The 20,639-nt window shown below is 44.8% G+C and overlaps 1 protein-coding gene across 3 annotated transcripts in view; it reads right to left on the reverse strand.

Moving 5' to 3' along the window:
• The window catches only part of LOC137353122 (spectrin beta chain, non-erythrocytic 1-like), a 194,971-nt gene that overhangs the window by 33,348 nt on the left and 140,984 nt on the right, over positions 1-20,639 (reverse strand). For all 3 annotated transcript variants that reach the window (XM_068019139.1, XM_068019136.1, XM_068019138.1), the window contains 4 exons: positions 17,080-17,210; positions 16,105-16,309; positions 11,401-11,775; positions 10,114-10,358 (listed from right to left, as the gene is read on the reverse strand). In XM_068019139.1, the coding sequence (XP_067875240.1) occupies positions 10,114-10,358; positions 11,401-11,775; positions 16,105-16,309; positions 17,080-17,210 (956 nt within the window). The remainder of the gene's footprint in view (positions 1-10,113; positions 10,359-11,400; positions 11,776-16,104; positions 16,310-17,079; positions 17,211-20,639) is intronic.

The following is a 20,639-nucleotide window of genomic DNA, read 5'->3' on the forward strand; positions in this document are numbered from 1 at the left end:
AAATGGGGGTCGGCAGACGCACTTGCCCTCAAAGCGATATTCCTGGTGGCAGCCTCCTAATTTTCCTATTAAGGACAGCGAATGGGATGTGGATTTTGCTGGCCCAATTAGAGGACACGGAAAATCCTTCCCTTTAATTCCGTTTTTCCCCCCCTCTCCCTTAGATTTCTTTGAGACTCAATCAGCTTTTAAGTTTCTTCACTGTACCCCCTCCAATACCTGAATATCCTTCTCTGTACCCCCTCCAATAACTGAATATGGAAAATACAGTATAATGTAAGGAAATGTGAAGTTGTTCACTTTAATCGTAAAAATAGAAAAGCAGAATATTTTTTAAAAGGTGTGAAACTGGTAAGTGTTGATGTTCAGAGAGACTTGGGGGTACTTATACAAGGAACACACAAAGTTAACATGCAGGTGCAGCTGGCCTTTATTACAAGGGGATTGGAGTACAGGAATAAAGAAGTCTTATTAAAATTGTACAGGGCTTTGGTGAGACCACACCTGGAATACTGTGTGCAGTTTTGGTCTCCACATTTAAGAAAGGATATACTTGCACTGGAGGCAGTGCAGCAAAGATTTATTAAATTGGTCTCTGGGATGACGGGGTTGTCCTATGATGAGAGGCTGAGTAAATTGGGCCTACATTCTCTGGAATTTAGAAGAATGAGAGGCGATCTAATTGAGACATGCAGGTTTCTGAAAGGGCTTGATAAGGTAGAAGCTGAGAGATTGTTCCCACTGGTCAGGGAATCTAGAACACGGGGACACAGTCTCAGGATAAGGGGCCGATCATTCAGGATTGAGATGAGGAGAAATTACTTCACTCAAAGGGTTCTGAATCTTTGGAATTCTTTACCCCAGAGGATTGTGGATGCTCCATCATTGAATACATTTAAGGTCGGGAAAGATAGATTTTTGCTCTCACAGGGAATCAAGGGATATGGGGAGCGGGCAGGAAAGTGGAATTGAAGCCCAAGATCAGCCATGATTGTATTGAATAACGGAGCAGGCTCGATGGGCCATATGGTCTACTTCTGATCCTATTTCTTGTGTTCCTGTGAATATCCTTCTCTGTCCCCCTCTAATAACTGAATATCCTATACAAATGCAAGAAGAGGAAATCCAGCGAACTGGGGCAGCAACAAAAAGCATCAAGGGGATACAAAGAAAGTAACAGGTGAATAAAAAGTATTATGAAAAACAAATCTGCGAAGAATGTCAAGGCTAACGGAAAATCTTTTATAAATATATAATGGGAATAAGAGTAGCAAGGGGAGATCTGGACCCATTAGAGATACACAGGTGAGACTGTAATTGGCAATAAGGAAATAGCAGACTTGTTAAATAAGTACTGGTCTTTACGTTAGAGGTAGAGCACAAAACAGCAGTGGCACAAGGGATCTTGGAAATGAAGCAAGGGCAGAGCTTTTTGCTTTTAATAGAAATTTTGAAAAATGGTAAGGGTGAAAGTAACGAGATGAAAGATTGGCAGATCTCAAGGAATGGATCATTATTTTACCATCCTAGAGTGGAAAAATAAACAGGTGAGGAAATTGCAGGTACTTTAGTCATAACTATCAAAGCTCTTTATATTCAGGAATGTACCACTGGATTGGAAAATTGCAAATGTCACTCCATTATATAATGGTGGGAGAGAGAAACCAGGAAGCTACAGACCTGTCAGTCTAACATCGGTTGTGGAGAAGTTACTGGAATCTATTAGCAAGCAACTTGTGAAGGGTGGGTCATTGACTGATTAATTTAGTTGAATATTTTGGGGAGGTCACTAATATGGTGGACAGGGGACTGATGACAGATGCTGTCTACGTGGACTTCCAAAAGGCATATGATAAGGTTCCACAGAAGAGATAAGCAAAAAAGAAAGCACATGGAATTGGAGGCAACCTTGTGACATGGGTTGGTAATTGGTTGGGAGATGGGAGATACAGAGTGGGAATAAAGGATACATACTCCGACTGGGAGGATGCAACAAGAGGTGTTACCCATGGATTTGTACTGGGACCTCAGCCTTTCACCATATTTATCGATGACTTGGATAATGGAGGGACATCGATAGATTAAGTGAGTGGGCAAAGGTGTGGCAGATGGAGTTCAATGTGGGAAAGGGTGAGGTCATCCACTTTGGATCCAAGAAAGACAAATCAGAGTATTTTCTGAATGGCGAGAAACTAGGAACTTTAGGGGGTCATGTACACAAATTATTGAAAGCTAGAGAACAGGTACACAAAGTAATTAAATCTTGGTCTTTATCTTGGATCTTGGATGTGGTGTATATGGATTTCAGTAAGGCGTTTGATAAGGTTCCCCACGGTAGGCTATTGCAGAAAATACGGAAGTATGGGATTGGAGGTGATTTAGTGCTTTGGATCAGAAATTGGCTAGCTGAAAGAAGGTGGTGGTTGATGACAAATGTTCATCCTGGAGTTTAGTTACTAGTGGTGTACCGCAAGGATCTGTTTTGGGGCCACTGCTGTTTGTCATTTTTATAAATGACCTGGAAGAGGGTGTAGAAGGGTGGGTTAGTAAATTTGCGGATGACACTAAGGTCGGTGGAGTTGTGGATAGTGCCGAAGGATGTTGTAGGGTACAGAGGGACATAGATAGGCTGCAGAGCTGGGCTGAGAGATGGCAAATGGAGTTTAATGCAGAAAAGTGTGAGGTGATTCACTTTGGAAGGAGTAACAGCAATGCAGAGTACTGGGCTAATGGGAAGATTCTTGGTAGTGTAGATGAACAGAGAGATCTTGGTGTCCAGGTACATAAATCCCTGAAGGTTGCTACCCAGGTTAATAGGGCTGTTAAGAAGGCATATGGTGTGTTAGCTTTTATTAGTAGGGGGATCGAGTTTCGGAGCCACGAGGTCATGCTGCAGCTGTACAAAACTCTGGTGAGACCGCACCTGGAGTATTGCGTGCAGTTCTGGTCACCGCATTATAGGAAGGATGTGGAAGTTTTGGAAAGGGTGCAGAGGAGATTTACTAGGATGTTGCCTGGTCTGGAGGGAAGGTCTTACGAGGAAATGCTGAGGGACTTGAGGTTGTTTTCGTTGGAGAGAAGGAGGAGGAGAGGTGACTTAATAGAGACATATAAGATAATCAGAGGGTTAGATAGGGTGGATAGTGAGAGTCTTTTTCCTCGGATGGTGATGGCAAACACGAGGGGACATAGCTTTAAGTTGAGGGGTGATAGATATAGGACAGATGTCAGAGGTAGTTTCTTTACTCAGAGAGTAGTAGGGGCGTGGAACGCCCTGCCTGCAGCAGTAGTAGACTCGCCAACTTTAAGGGCATTTAAGTGGTCATTGGATAGACATATGGATGAAAATGGAATCGTGTAGGTCAGATGGTTTCACAGGTCAGCGCAACATCGAGGGCCGAAGGGCCTGTACTGCGCTGTAATGTTCTAATTCTAATTCTAATCTCCAGACGGTTAGCATACGAAAGGGAGGGAGTTATGCTACAGCTGTATAGAGCTCTGGTTAGACCCCATCTGGATTACTGCGTTCAGATTTGGGCATCGCAGCTCAGGAAGGTCATACTGGCCTTGGAGGGGGTGCAGCGGAGATTCACCAGAATGATCCCGGGGCTAAATGGGTTCAATTATGAGGCCAGGTTGCACAAATTCAGCTAGTATTTCCTTAAGTTTAGAAGATTAAGGGATGATCTAATTGAGGTGTTTAAGATGATTAAAGGATTCATAAGGACAGATAGAAACTAAACTCTGTGTCCTGTGGAAATTTGGAATCCTCCCCATCCCCCAAAAAGACTGTGGATACTGGGAGTCAATTGATATTTTCAGGACTGAGACTGGTAAATTTGTGATGGGTATCGACGTATTACAAAGTACTTACGGTACTGAAACAGCTCATTCGCGCAAAAGGTTCGTGATGGCGTTTATGCTCCACACGTACTTCCTCCCACTCCTCTTTATCTAACCCCATCAATACCTTTCTCCCTCACCTGCTTATCCAAGTTCCCCTTAAATGCATCTATGCTATTCGCCTCAACCAGTCCCCGTGATAGCAAATTCCACATTCTCACCACCCTCTATGGGAAAAGATGTTTGTCCTGCATTCCCTATTGGATTTATTTGACTATCTTATATTTACAGCTCCTAGTTCTGGTCTCGCCTGCAAGTGGAAACATCTTCCCTACATCTACGGTATCAAACTATTTCATCGTCTTAAGATCTCTATCTGGTTACTTCCCAGTCTTCCCTTTTCTAGAGGAAAAAACCCTAGCCTGTTCAATCTTTTGTGATAGTTGTAACTTCTCAGTTCCTGTATCATTCTAGTAAATCTTTTTTTCACCTTCTCCAGTGCCTCTATATGCTTTGCATGGTATGGAGACCAGAATTGTACACAGTACTCAAAGTGTTCTATATAAGTTTTAAAAACTTCCTGGATCTTCAATTCTATCCCTCTAGAAATGAAACCTAGTGTTTGCTTTTTTATGGCCTTATTAACTGTGACTCTACTCTTTGTGATCTGTGCATACGTACCCTCAGATCTTTCTTTTCCTGCACCCATTTGGACATTACTTTCCAAGGAGTATATGACCTCCTTATTCTTCTGATCAGAATGTATTACATTGCACTTATCTCTATTGAAATTTATTTTCCAATTACACACCCATTCTGCAAGTTTATTAATGTCTTCCTGTACTTTGTTGCTCTATAAATTACACCCCCCAATTTGGGGTCATCATCAAATTTTGAAATCGCACTTCCAATTCCCAAGTGCAAATCGTATCTGTCCTGCCACCGATCCTTATGTGCCATCACTTGCCAATCTGAGTAACTACCCTTAATCCTTACGCTCTGTTTTCCGTATTGTAGTCAGCTTGCTATCCATTATGCTACTTGGCCCCTGAATCCACATAATCTGACACTAATCACGTGTCTATTATGAGGTACCTCACTGAAGGCTTTTTAGAATCCTAATATATTACATCTACTTCTTTGTTCTTTTCTTTTGGGCCTCCTTATCTCGAGAGACAATGGATACGCGCCTGGAGGTGGTCAGTGGTTTGTGAAGCAGCGCCTGGAGTGGCTATAAAGGCCAATTCTGGAGTGACAGGCTCTTCCACAGGTGCTGCAGAGAAATTTGTTTGTCGGTGCTGTTGCACAGTTGGCTCTCCCCTTGCGCCTCTGTCTTTTTTCCTGCCAACTACTAAGTCTCTTCGACTCGCCACAATTTAGCCCTGTCTTTATGGCTGCCCGCCAGCTCTGGCGAATGCTGGCAACTGACTCCCACGACTTGTGATCAATGTCACACGATTTCATGTCGCGTTTGTAGACGTCTTTATAGCGGAGACATGGACATCTACTACATTACCTTTATCTACCTTTTCTGTTACTTCTTCAAGAATTCAATAGGTTGGTAAAGCACAGCCTTACTTTTTAGAATCCATGACTAATCTTTATTATATTTTCAGTTTCTAGATGTTTTTCTATTGCATCTTTGATTAAAGATTCCATTATCTTTCCTTTCCTACCACTGAAGTTAAACTAATTATTCTATAGTTCCCTGGACTTTTCAATCTCTTTTGTTATATTTTGAATCACATTCGCTGTTTGTCAGTCCTCTACACTATTGTATATATGCAATCATGCTGCTGTTATTTTGTGGCTTCTTTCAATATGTGTGGATGCAGATCAGGGTTTTATCCTCTCTATGTTTGATTATTTTATCAATTATCTCTCCCCTTTTGATCTTCAATGTCTTTTTGATCTCTTCTTCTAATATCATATCCACCTTGTTAGTTTTTCTGGTGAATACTGAGAAAAATAATTTAATAATTCCGCCACTTTGCTGTCAGTTTATCATGTGTATCCCTCAGTGGCCCTAGTCCTATCCTTTTTGTTATTTATGTACCGGTAGGATACATCACTTATTTTATATTCCTTGATAATTTAGTTTTGTAGTTTCTTTTGACCTTATTAATTGGTGTTTTGACTTCTTTCCTAACCTGTTTGTACACCCTTTTGTCATTCTCTCCTTTGTTGTATATGTATGTGGTGTGTACCTTTTTCATTAGTTTCAGTTTTACCCTTATTTCTTTATGCATCCGTGGCGTGTCATTACTGTTACTGTGTCGTTACTTGTTCTTGTTTTTCAGTCTTGTTTTTTAGGTGGGATATATTTCTCCTGGACTCTATTGATCACCATTTAAATGTTTTCCACTGTGGTTCTATTTCTTAGCGTATGAGAGGAAGCTAGCTAGAAATGTAAAAATGGATAGCAAGAGTTTCTACAGGTATTTAAAAAGGAAAAGAGTAAGTAAAGTGAGTGTTGGTCCTCTAGAGAGTGAGAATGGGGAGCTAACAGTAGATAATAAGGAAATGGCGGATGCAATGAATAAATATTTTGCTTCTGTCTTCACGATAGAGGATACAAAAAACATTCTGGCAATAGCTGTAAATCAGGAGGTGGAAGAAAGAGAGGAACTTGGTGAAATTACAATCACCGGGAAAGCTGTACTGAGCAAACTGATGGAACTGTCGACTGACAAGGCCCCGGGTCCTGATGGGCTTCATCCTAGGGTCTTAAAAGAGGTGGCTAATGAAGTAGTAGATGCGTTGGTGTTAATTTTTCAAAATTCGCTAGTTTCTGGAAAGGTTCCATCAGACTGGAAAGTAGCAAATATAACCCCACAAGAAGCGGGGGAGACAAAAAACAGGTAACTATAGGCCAGTTAGTTTGACGTCTGTGTGGGGATGGTGTTAGAATCAATCATTAAGGAGGTTGTAGCTGGGCACTTAGAAAAACTCAAGGTAATCGGGAATAGTCAGCATGGTTTTGTGAAAGGGAAATCATGTTTAACCAATTTGTTGGAGTTCTTTGAAGGAGTGACATGTGCTATGGATAAAGGGGAGCCCGTTGATGTACTGTACTTGGATTTCCAGAAGGCATTTGACAAAGTGTTACATAAAAGGTTATTGTGCAAAGTAGGAGCTCGATATGTAGGGGGTAACATATTAGCACGGATAGAAGATTGGCTGGCTGGCAGAAAACATGCATACATGGGTCCTTTTCTGATTGGCAGGATGTGACTAGTGAAGTCCCGCAGGGGTCTGTGCTGGGGCCTCATTTTTTTTTACAATTTATATCAATGACTTAGATGAGGGGAGCACTGGCATGGTAGCTAAATTTGCAGATGACACAAAGATAGGTAGGAAAGTATGTTGTGAAGAGGACAGAGGTTGCAGACCGATATAGGTAGGTTGAGTGAATGGGCAAAAATCTGGCAAATGGAGTATAATGTGGGAAAATGTGAAATCGTTCACTTTGGAAGGAAGAATAAAAAAGCATATTGCTTAAACCGAGAACGACTGCAGAATTCCTAAGTGCAGAGGGATCTAGGTGTTCTTGTACATGAGTTACAAAAAGTTAGTATGCAGTTACAGCAAGTAATAAAGGCGGCCAATGGAATGCTATCTTTTATTACGAGAGGAATTGAAAATAAAAGTAAGGATGTTATGCTTCAGTTATACAGGGCATTAGTGAGTCCACAACTTGAATACTGTGTGCAGTTTTGGCCTCCTCATTTAAGGAAGGATGTAAATGCGTTGGAGGTTGTTCAGAGGAGGTTTAAAAGATTGATACCTGGAATGAGTGGGTTGTCTTATGAGGAAAGGTTGGACAGACTGGGCTTGTTTTCACTGGAGTTTAGAAGAGTGATGGGAGACTTGATTGACGTTTACAAGATCCTGAACAGTCTTGACACGGTGGATGTGGAGGGGATGTTTTTTCTTGTGGTTGAGTCCAGAACTCGGGGGCACTGTTTTTAAATTAGGGGTCATCCTTTTAGGACAGAGACAAGGAGAAATTTTTTCTCTCAGAGGGTTGTGCAACTTTGGAACTCTCTGCCTAAGAAGGTGGTGGAGGTGGGGTCATTGAATATTTTTAAGGCAAAGGTAGATTTTCGTTAGGCAAAGGCATCAAGGGTTATTGGGGGTAGATGGGAGTGTGAAATTCGAAACACAAACAGATCAGCCATGATCTTACTGAATGGCGGAGCAGGCTCGAGGGGCCGAATGGCCGTCTGCTCCTAATTCGTATCTCTGTATGTTCTTTGTCAGTAAATGTTCCCATTTTTTTTTCCCTAGTTACATTCTCATCCCCTTAAAATCAGCTTTTTTCTAATTTATTGCTTTGGTCTTTGTCTAACTTACATCCTCTCAAACTTTATCTTAAACCTTATTAATGTTGTGATTGCTGTTGCCCAGATGCTCCCCTACCCTTACTTCTCCTATCTGTTCTGGTTCATTTCCCATTACTAGATGCAGCAATGCTCATTCTCTGTTTCACATACTGGATCAGAAAGGAATCTTGTATATATGCAGACTGTCCATGAGGTTCAGGCTCAGGGCAGCATAATTTCAAAATGTGAGGATGAAATGAAACTTGGAAATGTAATAAACAGTGAGGAGGATAGTAACTGACTGTAGGAGGATATAGACAGATCAGTAAGATGGGCAACCACAGATGAAATTTAATTCAGAGAAATGTGAAGTGAGGCTTTTTGCAATGAAGATTTTGAAGGTATCAAGTGATATGGGGAAAAAGCGGGAACAGGGTACTGAATTAGATGATCAGCCATGATCTTTTTTGAATGGCGGAGCAGGCCCGAAGGGCTGAATGGCCTACTTCTGCTCCTATTTTCTATGTTTCATCATCCTCCAACACCTCTCCACTGGCGTCCAGCTGGGTAGGTCTGTGCTTCCATGGTTCCATTCTTAGCTAGTTAAGAGGATGCAGAGAATCACCTGCAATGGCTTCTTTTCTCACTCCTGCACTGTTACCCCTGGTGTCCCCCCCCCAAGAATCTAACCTTGGCCTCCTCCTATTCCTCATCTACATGCTGTTACTCGTCCTAAGACACAGCATCAGTTTTCAAGTGTGCGCTGACGGCACGCTACGTCACCACCACTTCCCTCGACTCCTCCATAGTCTCTAAGTTATCAGACTGCTTATCCAACATTCAGTACTGTATGAGCAGAAATTTCTATCAATTAAATATCGGGAAGACTGAAATCATCGTCTTCGGTCTCCACTAGAAACTCCACTCTCTAGCCACAGACTCCATCCCGCTCCCTGGCAACTGTCTGAGAATAAACCAGACTGTTCACAATCTTGGTGTCATGTTCAACCTTGATATGAGCTTCCAATTACATATCGACACCATCACTAAGACCCCCTATTTCCACCTCTGTAACATCACCCAACTCCACCCCTGTCACAGCTCATTAGCTGCTCAAACCCTCATCCAAGCCTGTTACCTCTAGTCTTGATCCTCCTGGCCAGCCGCCCACATTCTACTCTCTGTAAACTTGAGTTCCTCCAAATGCTGCTGCCTGTCTCCTTACTCGTATCAGGTCCTGTCGCCTATCACCCCTGCGCTCGCTGACTTACAATGGCGCCCGGACAAGCAGCGCCTTGATTTTAAAATTCGCATCCTTGTTTTTAAATCCCTCCACGGCCTCGCCCCTCCCTATCTCTGTAATCTCCTCCAGCCCCACAAGCTATCTGCTCTCCTCTAATTCTGACCTCTCGAGCATCTCCAATTTTAATTCCTCCACCACTGGTGGCCATGCTTTCAGCTGCCAAGATGCTAAGCTCTGGAATTCCCTCCCTCAACCTCTCCAACTCTCTTTCCTCCTTTAAAACACTCCTTAAAACCTACCTCTGAGCAAGCTTATGGTCGTCTACCCTTGAGTGGCTCGATGTTAAATTATGCTTCAAAACACTCCTGTGAAGTGCATTAGGGTGCTTTATTACATTAAAGGCGCTATATAAAGGCAGGTTGTTGTTGTTGTTGTGAGTGGGACTAATTGGATAGCTCTTTCCAAGAGCTGGCCCAGGCACGATGGACCGAATGGCCTCAGTCTGTGCTGTAAGATTCTATGATTCTAAGTATGTGGACAGTGTCTGTGTGTGTTACCCTGGTTGATGTATCAATATAAGAAAAGGTAGCGTGCACACACTCTGCTAATTCTGGTATTGTTAATATAGTAACGATGCTGAGACATAATTCTGGAACCTGTTGGCTAACTAAGATGAGACCGAGGCCACAAACAGACACGTACCGCGGCTTCTCGCCCGTTCCAATCTGACAGATAATGCTGTCCATCCAGTTCACCAGGTCACGGACCATGCTGAAGAAGCGGATTTTGTCGCTTGTCGTGGTGAGCTGAAGCCTCCGTTGGTCACAGCTGCTCAATAGGTCCTTCCAAGCTTGCAATACACCCTGTTCCTGGATAAGAATGGCCTCTGCATTCTCACCGGCGTACACTGTCCGCAACTGGGCTGCGTTCTCTTGTAGCTGCCTCACCTGGTAACCAATCACACGCATGCGCTAGTTAGAGCATCAAGTATCAGTAGAGGACGAAAAAGGCAAAATATTTTTGCTCGTCGTCAATAATATCAGTTGCCAATCGAACGCAGCGCTGATTCACCTGAATGATATCAGGCTTTAAAGAGTTACAGTATCAGGACAGGTTGCAGAAACACGAGATGTATTCCCTTGCATAGAAGATTAATGGGATCAAGGGCATTCGGAGAGCTTGGAGTAGCACAGGAGCAGCCTCAAGTATTTAAACCAGAGCTCAGAGCATCACGGGAAGGCCCGGGTAATCAAACCAGAGCTCGGAGGGCTAAAAGGGTTAAATTATGAAGACAGGTTGCATAGGCTAGACTTGTATTCCCTTGAAGATGAAGGGGTGATCTGATCATGGAGTTTAAGATGATTAAAGGATTTGATAGTTTCTCCTTATTTTCTCTGGTGGGCTAAGTTAGAACCAGGCCATTCAGGTATGACGTCAGGAAGCACTTCTTCACACAAAGGGTAGTGGAAATCTAGGACTCTCCCCCCACAAAACAGCTAAGGCTGGGGGTAAACTGGGAATGTTAACACTGAGATTGCTAGATTTTTGCTGGGCAAAAAAATATTAAGGGTTCCAGCACCAAGGCGGGTAGAGGGAATTAAGATGCAGATCGACCATGAGCTAACTGAATGGTGGAAAAGTCTCTAGGGGTTGAATGGCCTCTTCCTGCCGCTTTGTAACAGGATTTTTCTCTATTCAGATTCAGACTGACGCGCTTTTTGTTTCAGACATGATAAACGTGGCTCAGACACAATCCCATTAGCTTCCTCAGCGGAAAAGACTGATGTAAACAGATCAATAAAACTATGAGGTGGAGCAGTGATCATAAAGAGCAATGTTTGAGAGTCCCAATCCCTTGTTTAATATTGGAGGAAACTCCAAACTCTTTTGTTGTCTCCGAGAACGAACAGATAGGCTGAGAACTTGCTCCCCAACAGCATGTGTCCTTCAAAAGAGATAACAGATCAATAATGAAAGATAACCGAGTACCTGTGTAACCAGCATCTGGATATCGTGTTCAAATGAGCTCAACATGCGTTGCAGAGTAAAGGTACTGTTGGAAACCCCAACGGTAACTTCCGGAAGCTGTTTGTGTTTCTCCTCAATATGACCGGCCACCTCCTTACAGTCGCTGAAGAATTTATGCAGCTCCTGGGATGCTGACAGCATCTGTGCTCGTGTTTCTATCAGTTCCAGCAGATCCGCCCAGGCTTCACTGACACCATCCTTCCACTCTGCGATGACGGCTGCGTCTGTGTGGCCGTAGTCAATCAACTCGTCTATCATCTGATTCACCGTGTTCACCCGTTCCTGTCCAATCACTCCAGTCTCATGAGCAAATTCGGTGAATTTCTCCAGCAGCAACTGAGGAACAGAACGAGAGAGTTCGTGATTCTTAACAGTCAGTCAGACTTTAAAAAACTTCCTCCAATTGCTATTAATTTCCCTTGAACATTCAATCCCCTTCTCAGTTTTTTGATCCTCATTTGAGGACAGCAAATGGCGCACAGTGGCAGCAGTGTGTACCATCTACAAAATGCACAGCAGCAACTCACCAAGGCTCCTTCCACAGCACCTTCCAAACCGGAGATCTTGACCATCTAGAAGGACAAGGGCAATGGGAACACTGTCACCTGCAAGTTCCCTTCCAAGCCACATACCATCCTGACTTGGAACTATATCGTCATTCCCTCACTGGGTCAGATTCCTGGAATTCCCTCCCTAACAGCACTGGGTGTACCTACACCCCAAGGACTGCAGTGGTTCAAGAAGGTGGCTCACCAACACCTTCTCAAGAGCAATTAGGGATGGGCGATAAATGCTGGCCTAGCCAGCGACGCCCACATCCCATAAATAAATTTTTTTAAATGATCAGAAACACCTTGCGTTTGAGAGTCTGCTCCATGTCTGATGTCCCAAAGGGTAAAAAAACCCATATGACAGGTCCAATCGCAATTTATATGCTAAATCTTTTAAAGCACTGGTTAAGTTCCAACTGGAGAATTGTATCCAATTGTAGGCACCACACTTCAGGAAGGACGTCAAGTGCTTGGGAGGGTGCAGAGGAGGTTTACTAGGGATGAGGGACTTCAGTTATGTGGAGAGACTGAAGAAGCTGGGATTGTTCTTTTTACAACGGGGAAGGTTAAGAGGAAATTCGATAGAGATGTTCGAAATCATGAGGGGTTTTTATAGAGTAAATAAGGAGTAACTGTTTCCACTGACAGAAGGGTCAGTAACCGGAGGACACAGATTTAAGGTAACAGTCAAAAGGTCAGAGAGGAGATGAGAACTTTTTTTTTTACTCATTGAGTTGTGATCTGGAGGGCACTGCCTGAAAGAGCAGTAGAAGCAGAATCAATGGGAACTTTCAAAAGGGAATTGGATAAATATCTGAAAGAAAAAAATTTACAGGGCTATGAGCAGGGGACTGAGATTAATTGCGTTTCTTTACCAAAGAGTCAGCATAAACATGATGGGCTGAATGGCTTCCTACTGTATCATTTTGTGGGAGGTCAGCACCAAAGGAAAGCAACAGTAAAGAAATCAGTAGCTGTAATGATCAACGTCCAGTAAATGAAGTCAACATCAGTCGTCAGAATGCACACTGGCTTTAAATTCTTCCTCAACCACATGCAGGTCTCTAGTGCCCATACATATTAAACAGGCCTCAGCAAAGCAGCGGCTGCCACGGAACCCGATGCCGGGTTTGCCAGACCCGATCTTCCCAGGGGCAGGATAGACCAATGTCAGTCTTCCCACCCAGAGTCCAATTGAGGCCCTTAAGTAGCCTATTGACGGCCAGTTAAGGGCCTCTTCCCGCTGACACTGGGATCTTAAAAAGTAAAACGAAGTGCCCTCCCTGCGGGCTGGGGAGGGGGGCCCTTCTTCGTGGGCAGTTCGTGGCCCATGGAGGACTCTAGCCCTGAGCACCACAGTACCTCCCGAGATACCCCTCCCCCTGGGCTGAACGCACAGCCTCTACCCGCCTTCACCGGGGTCTTCCGGACCAGCCCCAACGACCCCACCTCACCTACCTCAGGTCTGAGGTTTCAATGGTGGGCCTGGGTCCGAGGCCCCTGCAGTACCAACAGTGTCCACCATTCCCAGTGGACTGCTGACACTGTTGAGCTGCCCAGCCCTGTGACTGGCCGACAGCTCTTGGGGGCGGGAACCCCGTCCCTATTAAGTGTTTAAAGGGATGGGGATCCCACCTCCTTAAACTTTGACCCCAAAAGACCGGAGGATCACTCCAGGGGGTCAGAAAAAATGATGAGGCGGGGTTCCCCCTGCCCGCCTCCTCATAAAATCCAGCCCAGTGAATGTGGAGGGGGGACTAATTTGTATTAATACTTTTACGGGACCATCTGGAAAAAAGTGCTGGCTCAACATCTCTTAAAACCTCTGCTCCCATGATATTGGGAGTTCAGCATCAAGCGCATCGAGGCCTACTCGTCAGGTTCCACAAGCTGACTTGCCTGTTCCCACAGGCCTGGTCTCACAAACCTGTTCACCTGATCCCAGAGGCCTGCTCACACAAGCCTGGTCTCACAGTACTGCTTACCTGCTGAAGAAGAGGAAGCCCCTTCAGATTCCCCCACACACATGGTCTTCAGTATATTTTCTAACCCGTGGTCATCCCAATATCTTGCTACCTTTGGGGCCTCCCAATGGTCCCACTCTGCCCTGTCTCACCTGCTTTTGTCAATACATTCCTTACTGCACTATCCACATGTCCTACTTTGCTTCTCCTGATTAGAGTACCTTCGTACAACTCTAATAATTGGATAAACGATGTAAAGAGAATTTAACAATAGGTTTAGAAATACAAACCGATACAGACCCACAGTTGCCTCCACGAGGGAAAGCTACACATTTTAACCGCAATCTTTTGCCATCCAAGTGTTGAAATGTTGGGCAGACGTGCTCCTTAAAGTTGCATCAACCCCATGTCCCAGTGTGAAGTGAGGGGAGCAGACAGAGATGGTCTAATGGCCTCCTCCTGTGCTCACAGTTTCTACTGAGGTGATTTGCTGTTGTTCATTGGTTGTGGGACTTCACATTATGGGGTTCGACACACCGCCCAAACTCCCGAAAATCACGAAGACCCAAAAACCTCAAGCATCCCAAACCTCAGCACCCCAGCCAGCTGCCAATCACACTTTAGGGGGAATCTTATGCTCTAGGGGTTGGGGAGGGTGGGAGGGGACGGTCCCTTGTTAAAAGGCACTTAGTGCCTGAACGAATGACCCAGCATCGGGAAGGGGGAGCCCACTGAGAGCCACCTCCTCCCCTGGCTGCAAACCCCCCCTACCACCCTCCCCCACAACCTCCACCCGCCAAAACCCCTCCCACTGTTAGTTACCTGTGGCCTGCTTCCAGGGCCTCGGCTGAGTCCAGTACCGGCAGCAGCCACTGCCTGTGCGGCGGCGTTGCTCAGTGAAAGAGCTGCCAGCCTCTGATTGGCCGACACCTCTCAGCAGGCGGGACTTCTATCGCCGGGGTCCTTAATCCTGGGAAAATTCTGTTGCTGATTGTCACTTGATTTGGTGGGCCTTCCCCAGAGGAGGTAACAAGGGGCTCTGGCAGCACTTTTGCAGGTTGTGGAGACCCCCACCACCAAGACAAAATCCTGGCCTTTGTGTGTGTGTGTCCCATACTACAATCACGGTTTCTGTAATCTAGAGCAGGCTGTGCACTCTAGGCAAGCTCAGTATCTCCAGCAGCTTCAGTTCACGATATAGCTCACGGGTACAGATAGCACCCTCTGTATGGTATGTTGCCTTCCTAGTACCAGGATGAGAGACATCTCGAACCAGCTGGACAAGCAGGGAGGTCAATGTGGAAGGGGGAGAAAGAGATCGGGACTGGGGAGAAAGAGATCGGGACTGGGGAGAGATCTGGGGCCACAGTGGGTGGGGAGAGCTGCCATCAATGGGAGGGGTGAGCGAAAGATAGAACTGGGAGTGGCCATCGTGGTGGTGGGGGGGGGGGGGGGGGTGAGATGCTTGGGTGGGCGTGGGGGCTGTCTGCATTCCGTCATGGGGAGGCTGAAGATCTGCTTGAGTGGCTGGGAAAGGCCTCCTGGCCCATGAGGAGTGCTGGAAAAGGCACTTCCCTTGTCCCCATCTCCCTTTCATCAGTGGGTTTCCCAACACCTGGGAATCAGCAACTTTTAAATATAAATCTAGCACCCAATTGCACAGTGGAGCCCGATTTAAATCTGTTAATAAAGCCTCCCCCTCTCTCTCGAGTGGGACACCCACATGCCTCAAATCGCTTAATTTAAAAATGGCAGTAGAATTGTACGCAGTGTTGGGGTCGCGTTTTGCATTTTTTAGTGTTTAGGCTCCCATCCCCTTCTGTTAATTTTATATTAGTTGTGTTTAATTGTATGCTGGTGATGGGCATTAACTGGAGATTCACTTGTGCTCCTATAAATAGGAACAGACTGAAACTGTGGTTATGGAATTAGGAGGTAGATGTTTGTACTACATATCTCTGCAAATAAATGCTTATAAAAGTGTATAAAGATTGGCTCCAGGTCTATCCTTCACTGCCTGGCTTTCTAGAATAGAATATCTTTGACCTCCTCTCACCCGTTGTGGAGGTGGGGGGGCGTTAATATCAAGGCCATTATATTTCACGTCAACTTCATGATCCAATTACTGACACCTGTGGTTTCTCACTTACTGTGACATGCTCATAGTCTTGCCCAAGTTCTGGTGATCCCGCTACAACCTCTCGTTCAGCAATCCACTGCTCCAGTTCATCAACCTCGCGGTTTAGTTGGAAGAGCCAGTAATGTTGCTCCAGCTTGCTTTTCCGTTCCTCAGCGAGGTCCTTCAGACTCACGTACAAGCGGTCAATTTGTGATTGCTGCTTGCTGATCTGTTCACTGCACCAGAAAACACATAATTAACTTAACAGGGTCTGCAATAGAATCAAGTACTTCAGCAAACTGTAACTGGATAACAACAGCTATATATATTTATATAGCGCTTTTAACATAACAAAATGTCCCAAAGTACTTCACAAGAGCTTTATAAAATAGGACACTGAGCCACACAAGGAGACATTAGGTGAGATGACCAAAAACTTGGTCAAAGAGGTAGGAGTGTCTTAAAGGACGAAAGAGAGGCAGAGAGGTTTAGGGAAGGAATTCTAGAGCTTAGGGCCAAGGATAGCTCTTTCAAAAAGCCAGCACAGAGATGATGGGCCGAATAGCTTTGCTTAAAGATTCTATCAGTTTTCACATTTTTTTTGTGACAATTTTAAACTGATAATGTCAGAATTGTCTCTCCAACCAGAGTAAATGGGCTGAATTTTCCTGATGGCGGGCTTGGAGGTAGTGGGAAGGGGCTGGGAAAATAGGAGGAAGCTCCTATTTTGTGTTGGCTCCCCAACACATTCCCAGCGCGGGGGATGTTTCCCAGGAGCGGCCTGGGAAACAAATCGACTTCCTGCTGAACAAAGGTGGGCCGCCAATTTACATACTAAAGGCCCCAGTTAGAGGCAATTTTGCATCAGTAGCCGTCAGGCTGCCCAATGACCGTGACATCTCAGTTATATTTCATTGTTCTCAAACGATATTCAGCCTTTTCCTCATGCGTTAAGGCAGAATGACGACATCCCATCCACAAGCTCCATGTTGCCTGGCTACTTTACCTCTCAGGATGCCCTTCGTCCAATAGTGTTCGACACGTCTTTGAAAGCTCGCAAATGTTCTCCGCGTAATCGTCAATTGTCTGCTCCAGAACCAGGTGTTTCTTCAACATCTGGAGTGAGCTCTGTTCATCCTACATGAAATAGAGCACAGTCAACCCAGTGTGTGAAGAAAATCTCATTCCAACCGGTTTATGGAGGGTAACACAGCAGAATGGATGGGCGATTTCGACCATCATGGGGAGCGTTTCAAGGAGTCTGGTCACCCCCCCGCACTCCCCTTCCCCTGAGGTTTGAACAGCACCGGTGAAACTTCCAACAAGACGAACATCACCCTGATTCCCAAACATCCACTGGATGTTGTAATGTTTCCAAAGGCCCCACTCATACCATTCAGAAGCAAGTATTGATTAATTCTGATGAAATGTTACTCGTGAAGCTGGAAATCTATGGACACTATTGCTTGAACCTTCAAATGTTTTCACTAATGGCCTCTAGTCCTGTGATCCAGTTTAATTCAAATAACCCACTTACATCTACATTACTCAACCTTTCAGAAGGTTAAAGGCCAATCGTAGAATCTTATTGCACAGAAAGAGGCCATTCTGCCCATCATGCCTGTGCCAGCTCTTTGAAAGAGCTGTCAAATTATTTCCACTTCCCTGCTCTTACAGACCAGCATAATTTACCCCTTCAAGTATTTATCAATTTCCTTTTGAAAGTTGGATCTGCTTCCAGAAACCCTTCAGGCAGTGCATTCCAGATCACAATAACTGGCTATGTAACATCTTTTTTCCTAATGTTGCCCCTGATTCTTTTGCCTTAAATTTCTGACCTCTGGTTACCAACCCTTCTGCCACTGGAAACAGTTTCTCTACCAAAAGCCCTCAATAATTGTGAATGCGGCGTATGGGGAGATGGTGGCGTAGTGGTAATGTCACTGAACTAGTAATCCAGAGGACAATGCTAATTTCCTGGGGACACAGGTTCAAGTCCCACCATGGCAGCTGGTGGAATTTAAATTCAATTAATTAAAAAATCTGGAATTGAAATCTAGTCTCAGTGATGGTGCCTTGAAACTATCTTCGATCGTTGTAAAACCCATCTGGTTCACTAATGTCCTTTAGGGAAGGAAATCTGCCATCCTTACCTGGTCTGGCCTACATGTGACTCCAGACCCACAGCAATGTGGTTAACTCTTAACTGCCCAAGCCATTCAGTTGTCAAGGGCAATTAGGGATGGACAACAAATGTTGGTCTGGTCAGCGATGCCCACATCCCATGAAAGAATAAAAAAAAACCTTTAACCTCCTCTGCTCTAAGAAGAACAATCCAAGTTTTATCTAGTCTCTCCATAACCAACCCCTGTCCTGATGACTTTTGTAATCCCACTATCACCTTCCTCATTCTTCTCTAACCTGTCCTCTAGGCTCAATTCCACACGGTCCAATTTCAAACTCAGTCACCTCACTAACAAATCATTATAAACTCATTAACCTTACTAATAAACCATTAAACAAGTGACATTATTTACATGCCATTAAACTGAGTGCTCTCACTAACCTTGCTGACAAACCATTAAACGGCGTTGGATATCTCTAGTTAATACACTCGAGATGTATCTCTGTACCTCAAGAGGAAGCAAAGTCCAGGGGCCAAAATTCCTCTCTCAGTCCCTGTGCTCAACTCGATCACCTGGAGACAGCTGCTAAACTCTCAGTGTACTTTGCTCTTAGGCAGTTACCCCAAATCCAGCCCAACACACACTGAAATGAATGGAGTATCTGGGATACAATTAGTCACTGCCTAATGCAGCAGGTGAAAGGATGGATCACTAAAAATCCAACTAATGACTTTTCAAAACCAGGAATTTTCTCTGTGGCTCCTGTCACCTATGTCTTGCTGGAAGCTGATGCTAACTGAGCAATTTGGCAAAGTATTTGGGACAGTAAAGAGTGACAGGTATTGGGATGGCAGGGAGAACGTGGCTGAACTGTCTGCGATATTGAGAGAACTGACTGGCTTAAATTCACCAGCGCCTGCAGCATGTTTGGACAACTGATCCAGTAATTAGGTTGGTGTGATGAGTCATGATACTGCAGAACCTGTTATTGTCAATATATCCTTAATATAACCCCCCAATATGGAACAATATACCCTCAAATACCCAGTATATTCCGGGCAAACTACTAATGGCTAAAACTATGGAAGAACAGTGGGAGGAATTGAAAGAAATATTTGGTTCAGTGAAGGACCTGTACATCTTCTAAAAGGCAAGAGATCTACATGTGTAATTAAACAACACTGGTCAAAGGGAAGTGAGAAATAGTGCAAAACCTTTTTTAAAAGCCTTCTATTAAGGCAAGGAACAGTAGAGCAGAACTCCAGAGGAGAGGTGAGAGTGACTGCCCTGACATCAAGGCAGCATTTGACCGAGTATGGCATCAAGGAGCCCTCGCAAAACTGGAGTCAATGGGAATCAGAAGTCAAACTCTCCGCTGGTTGGAGTCATACCTAGCGCAAAGGAAGGTTGTTGGAGGTTAATCATCTCAGCTCCAGGACATCACTGCAGGAATTCTTCAGGGTAGTGTCCTAGGCCCAACCATCTTCAGCTGCTTCATCAATGACCTTCCTTCAATCATAAGGTCAGAAGTGGGGATGTTCGCTGATGATTGCACAATGTTCAGCACCATTCGTGACTCCTCAGATACTGAAGCAGTCCATGTAGAAATGCAGCGAGACCTGGACAATATCCAGGCTTGGGCTGATAGGTGGCAAGTGCCAGGCAATGACCATCTCAAATAAGAGACAATCTAACCATCTCCCCTTGGCATTCAATGGCATTACCTTCGCTGAATCCCCCACTATCAACATCCTAGGGGCTACCATTGACCAAAAACTGAACTGCAGTAGCCATATAAATACCGTGGCTACAAGAGCAGGTCAGAGGCTAGGAATCCTGAGGCGAGTAACTCACCTCCTGACTCCCCAAAGCCTGTCCACCATCTACAAGGCACAAGTCAGGAATGCAATGGAATACTCTCCACTTGCCTGGATGGGTGCAGCTCCAACAACACTCAAGAAGCTCGACACCATTCAGGACAAAGCAGCCCGCTTGATTGGCACCACATCCACCACCTTCAACATTCATTCCCTCCAACGCCGATGCCCCATGGCTACATGCAACATGCACAGCAGCAACTCACCAAGACTCCTTTGACAGAACCTCTTAAACCCCGATCTCAACCACTTAGAAGGACAAGGGCAGCAGATGCACAGCAACACCACCACCTGCAAGTTCCCCTCTAAGCCACACATCATCCTGACTTGGAACTATATCACCATTTCTTCATTGTCACTGGGTCAAAATCTTGGAATTCCCTACCTAACAGCTCTGTGCGAGTACCTTCACTACACGGACTGCAGAGGTTTAAGAAGCCGATTCACCGCCACCTTTTCAATGGCAATTCGGGACGGGCAATAAATGCTGGCTTTGGCAGCAATTCTCACATCCTGTGAATGAATTTTTAAAAAATCAGCCTGATGTCAAAGGTGGAGAAACC

This window comes from Heterodontus francisci, chromosome 40, assembly GCF_036365525.1.
Source record: "Heterodontus francisci isolate sHetFra1 chromosome 40, sHetFra1.hap1, whole genome shotgun sequence".
NCBI lineage: Eukaryota > Metazoa > Chordata > Chondrichthyes > Heterodontiformes > Heterodontidae > Heterodontus > Heterodontus francisci.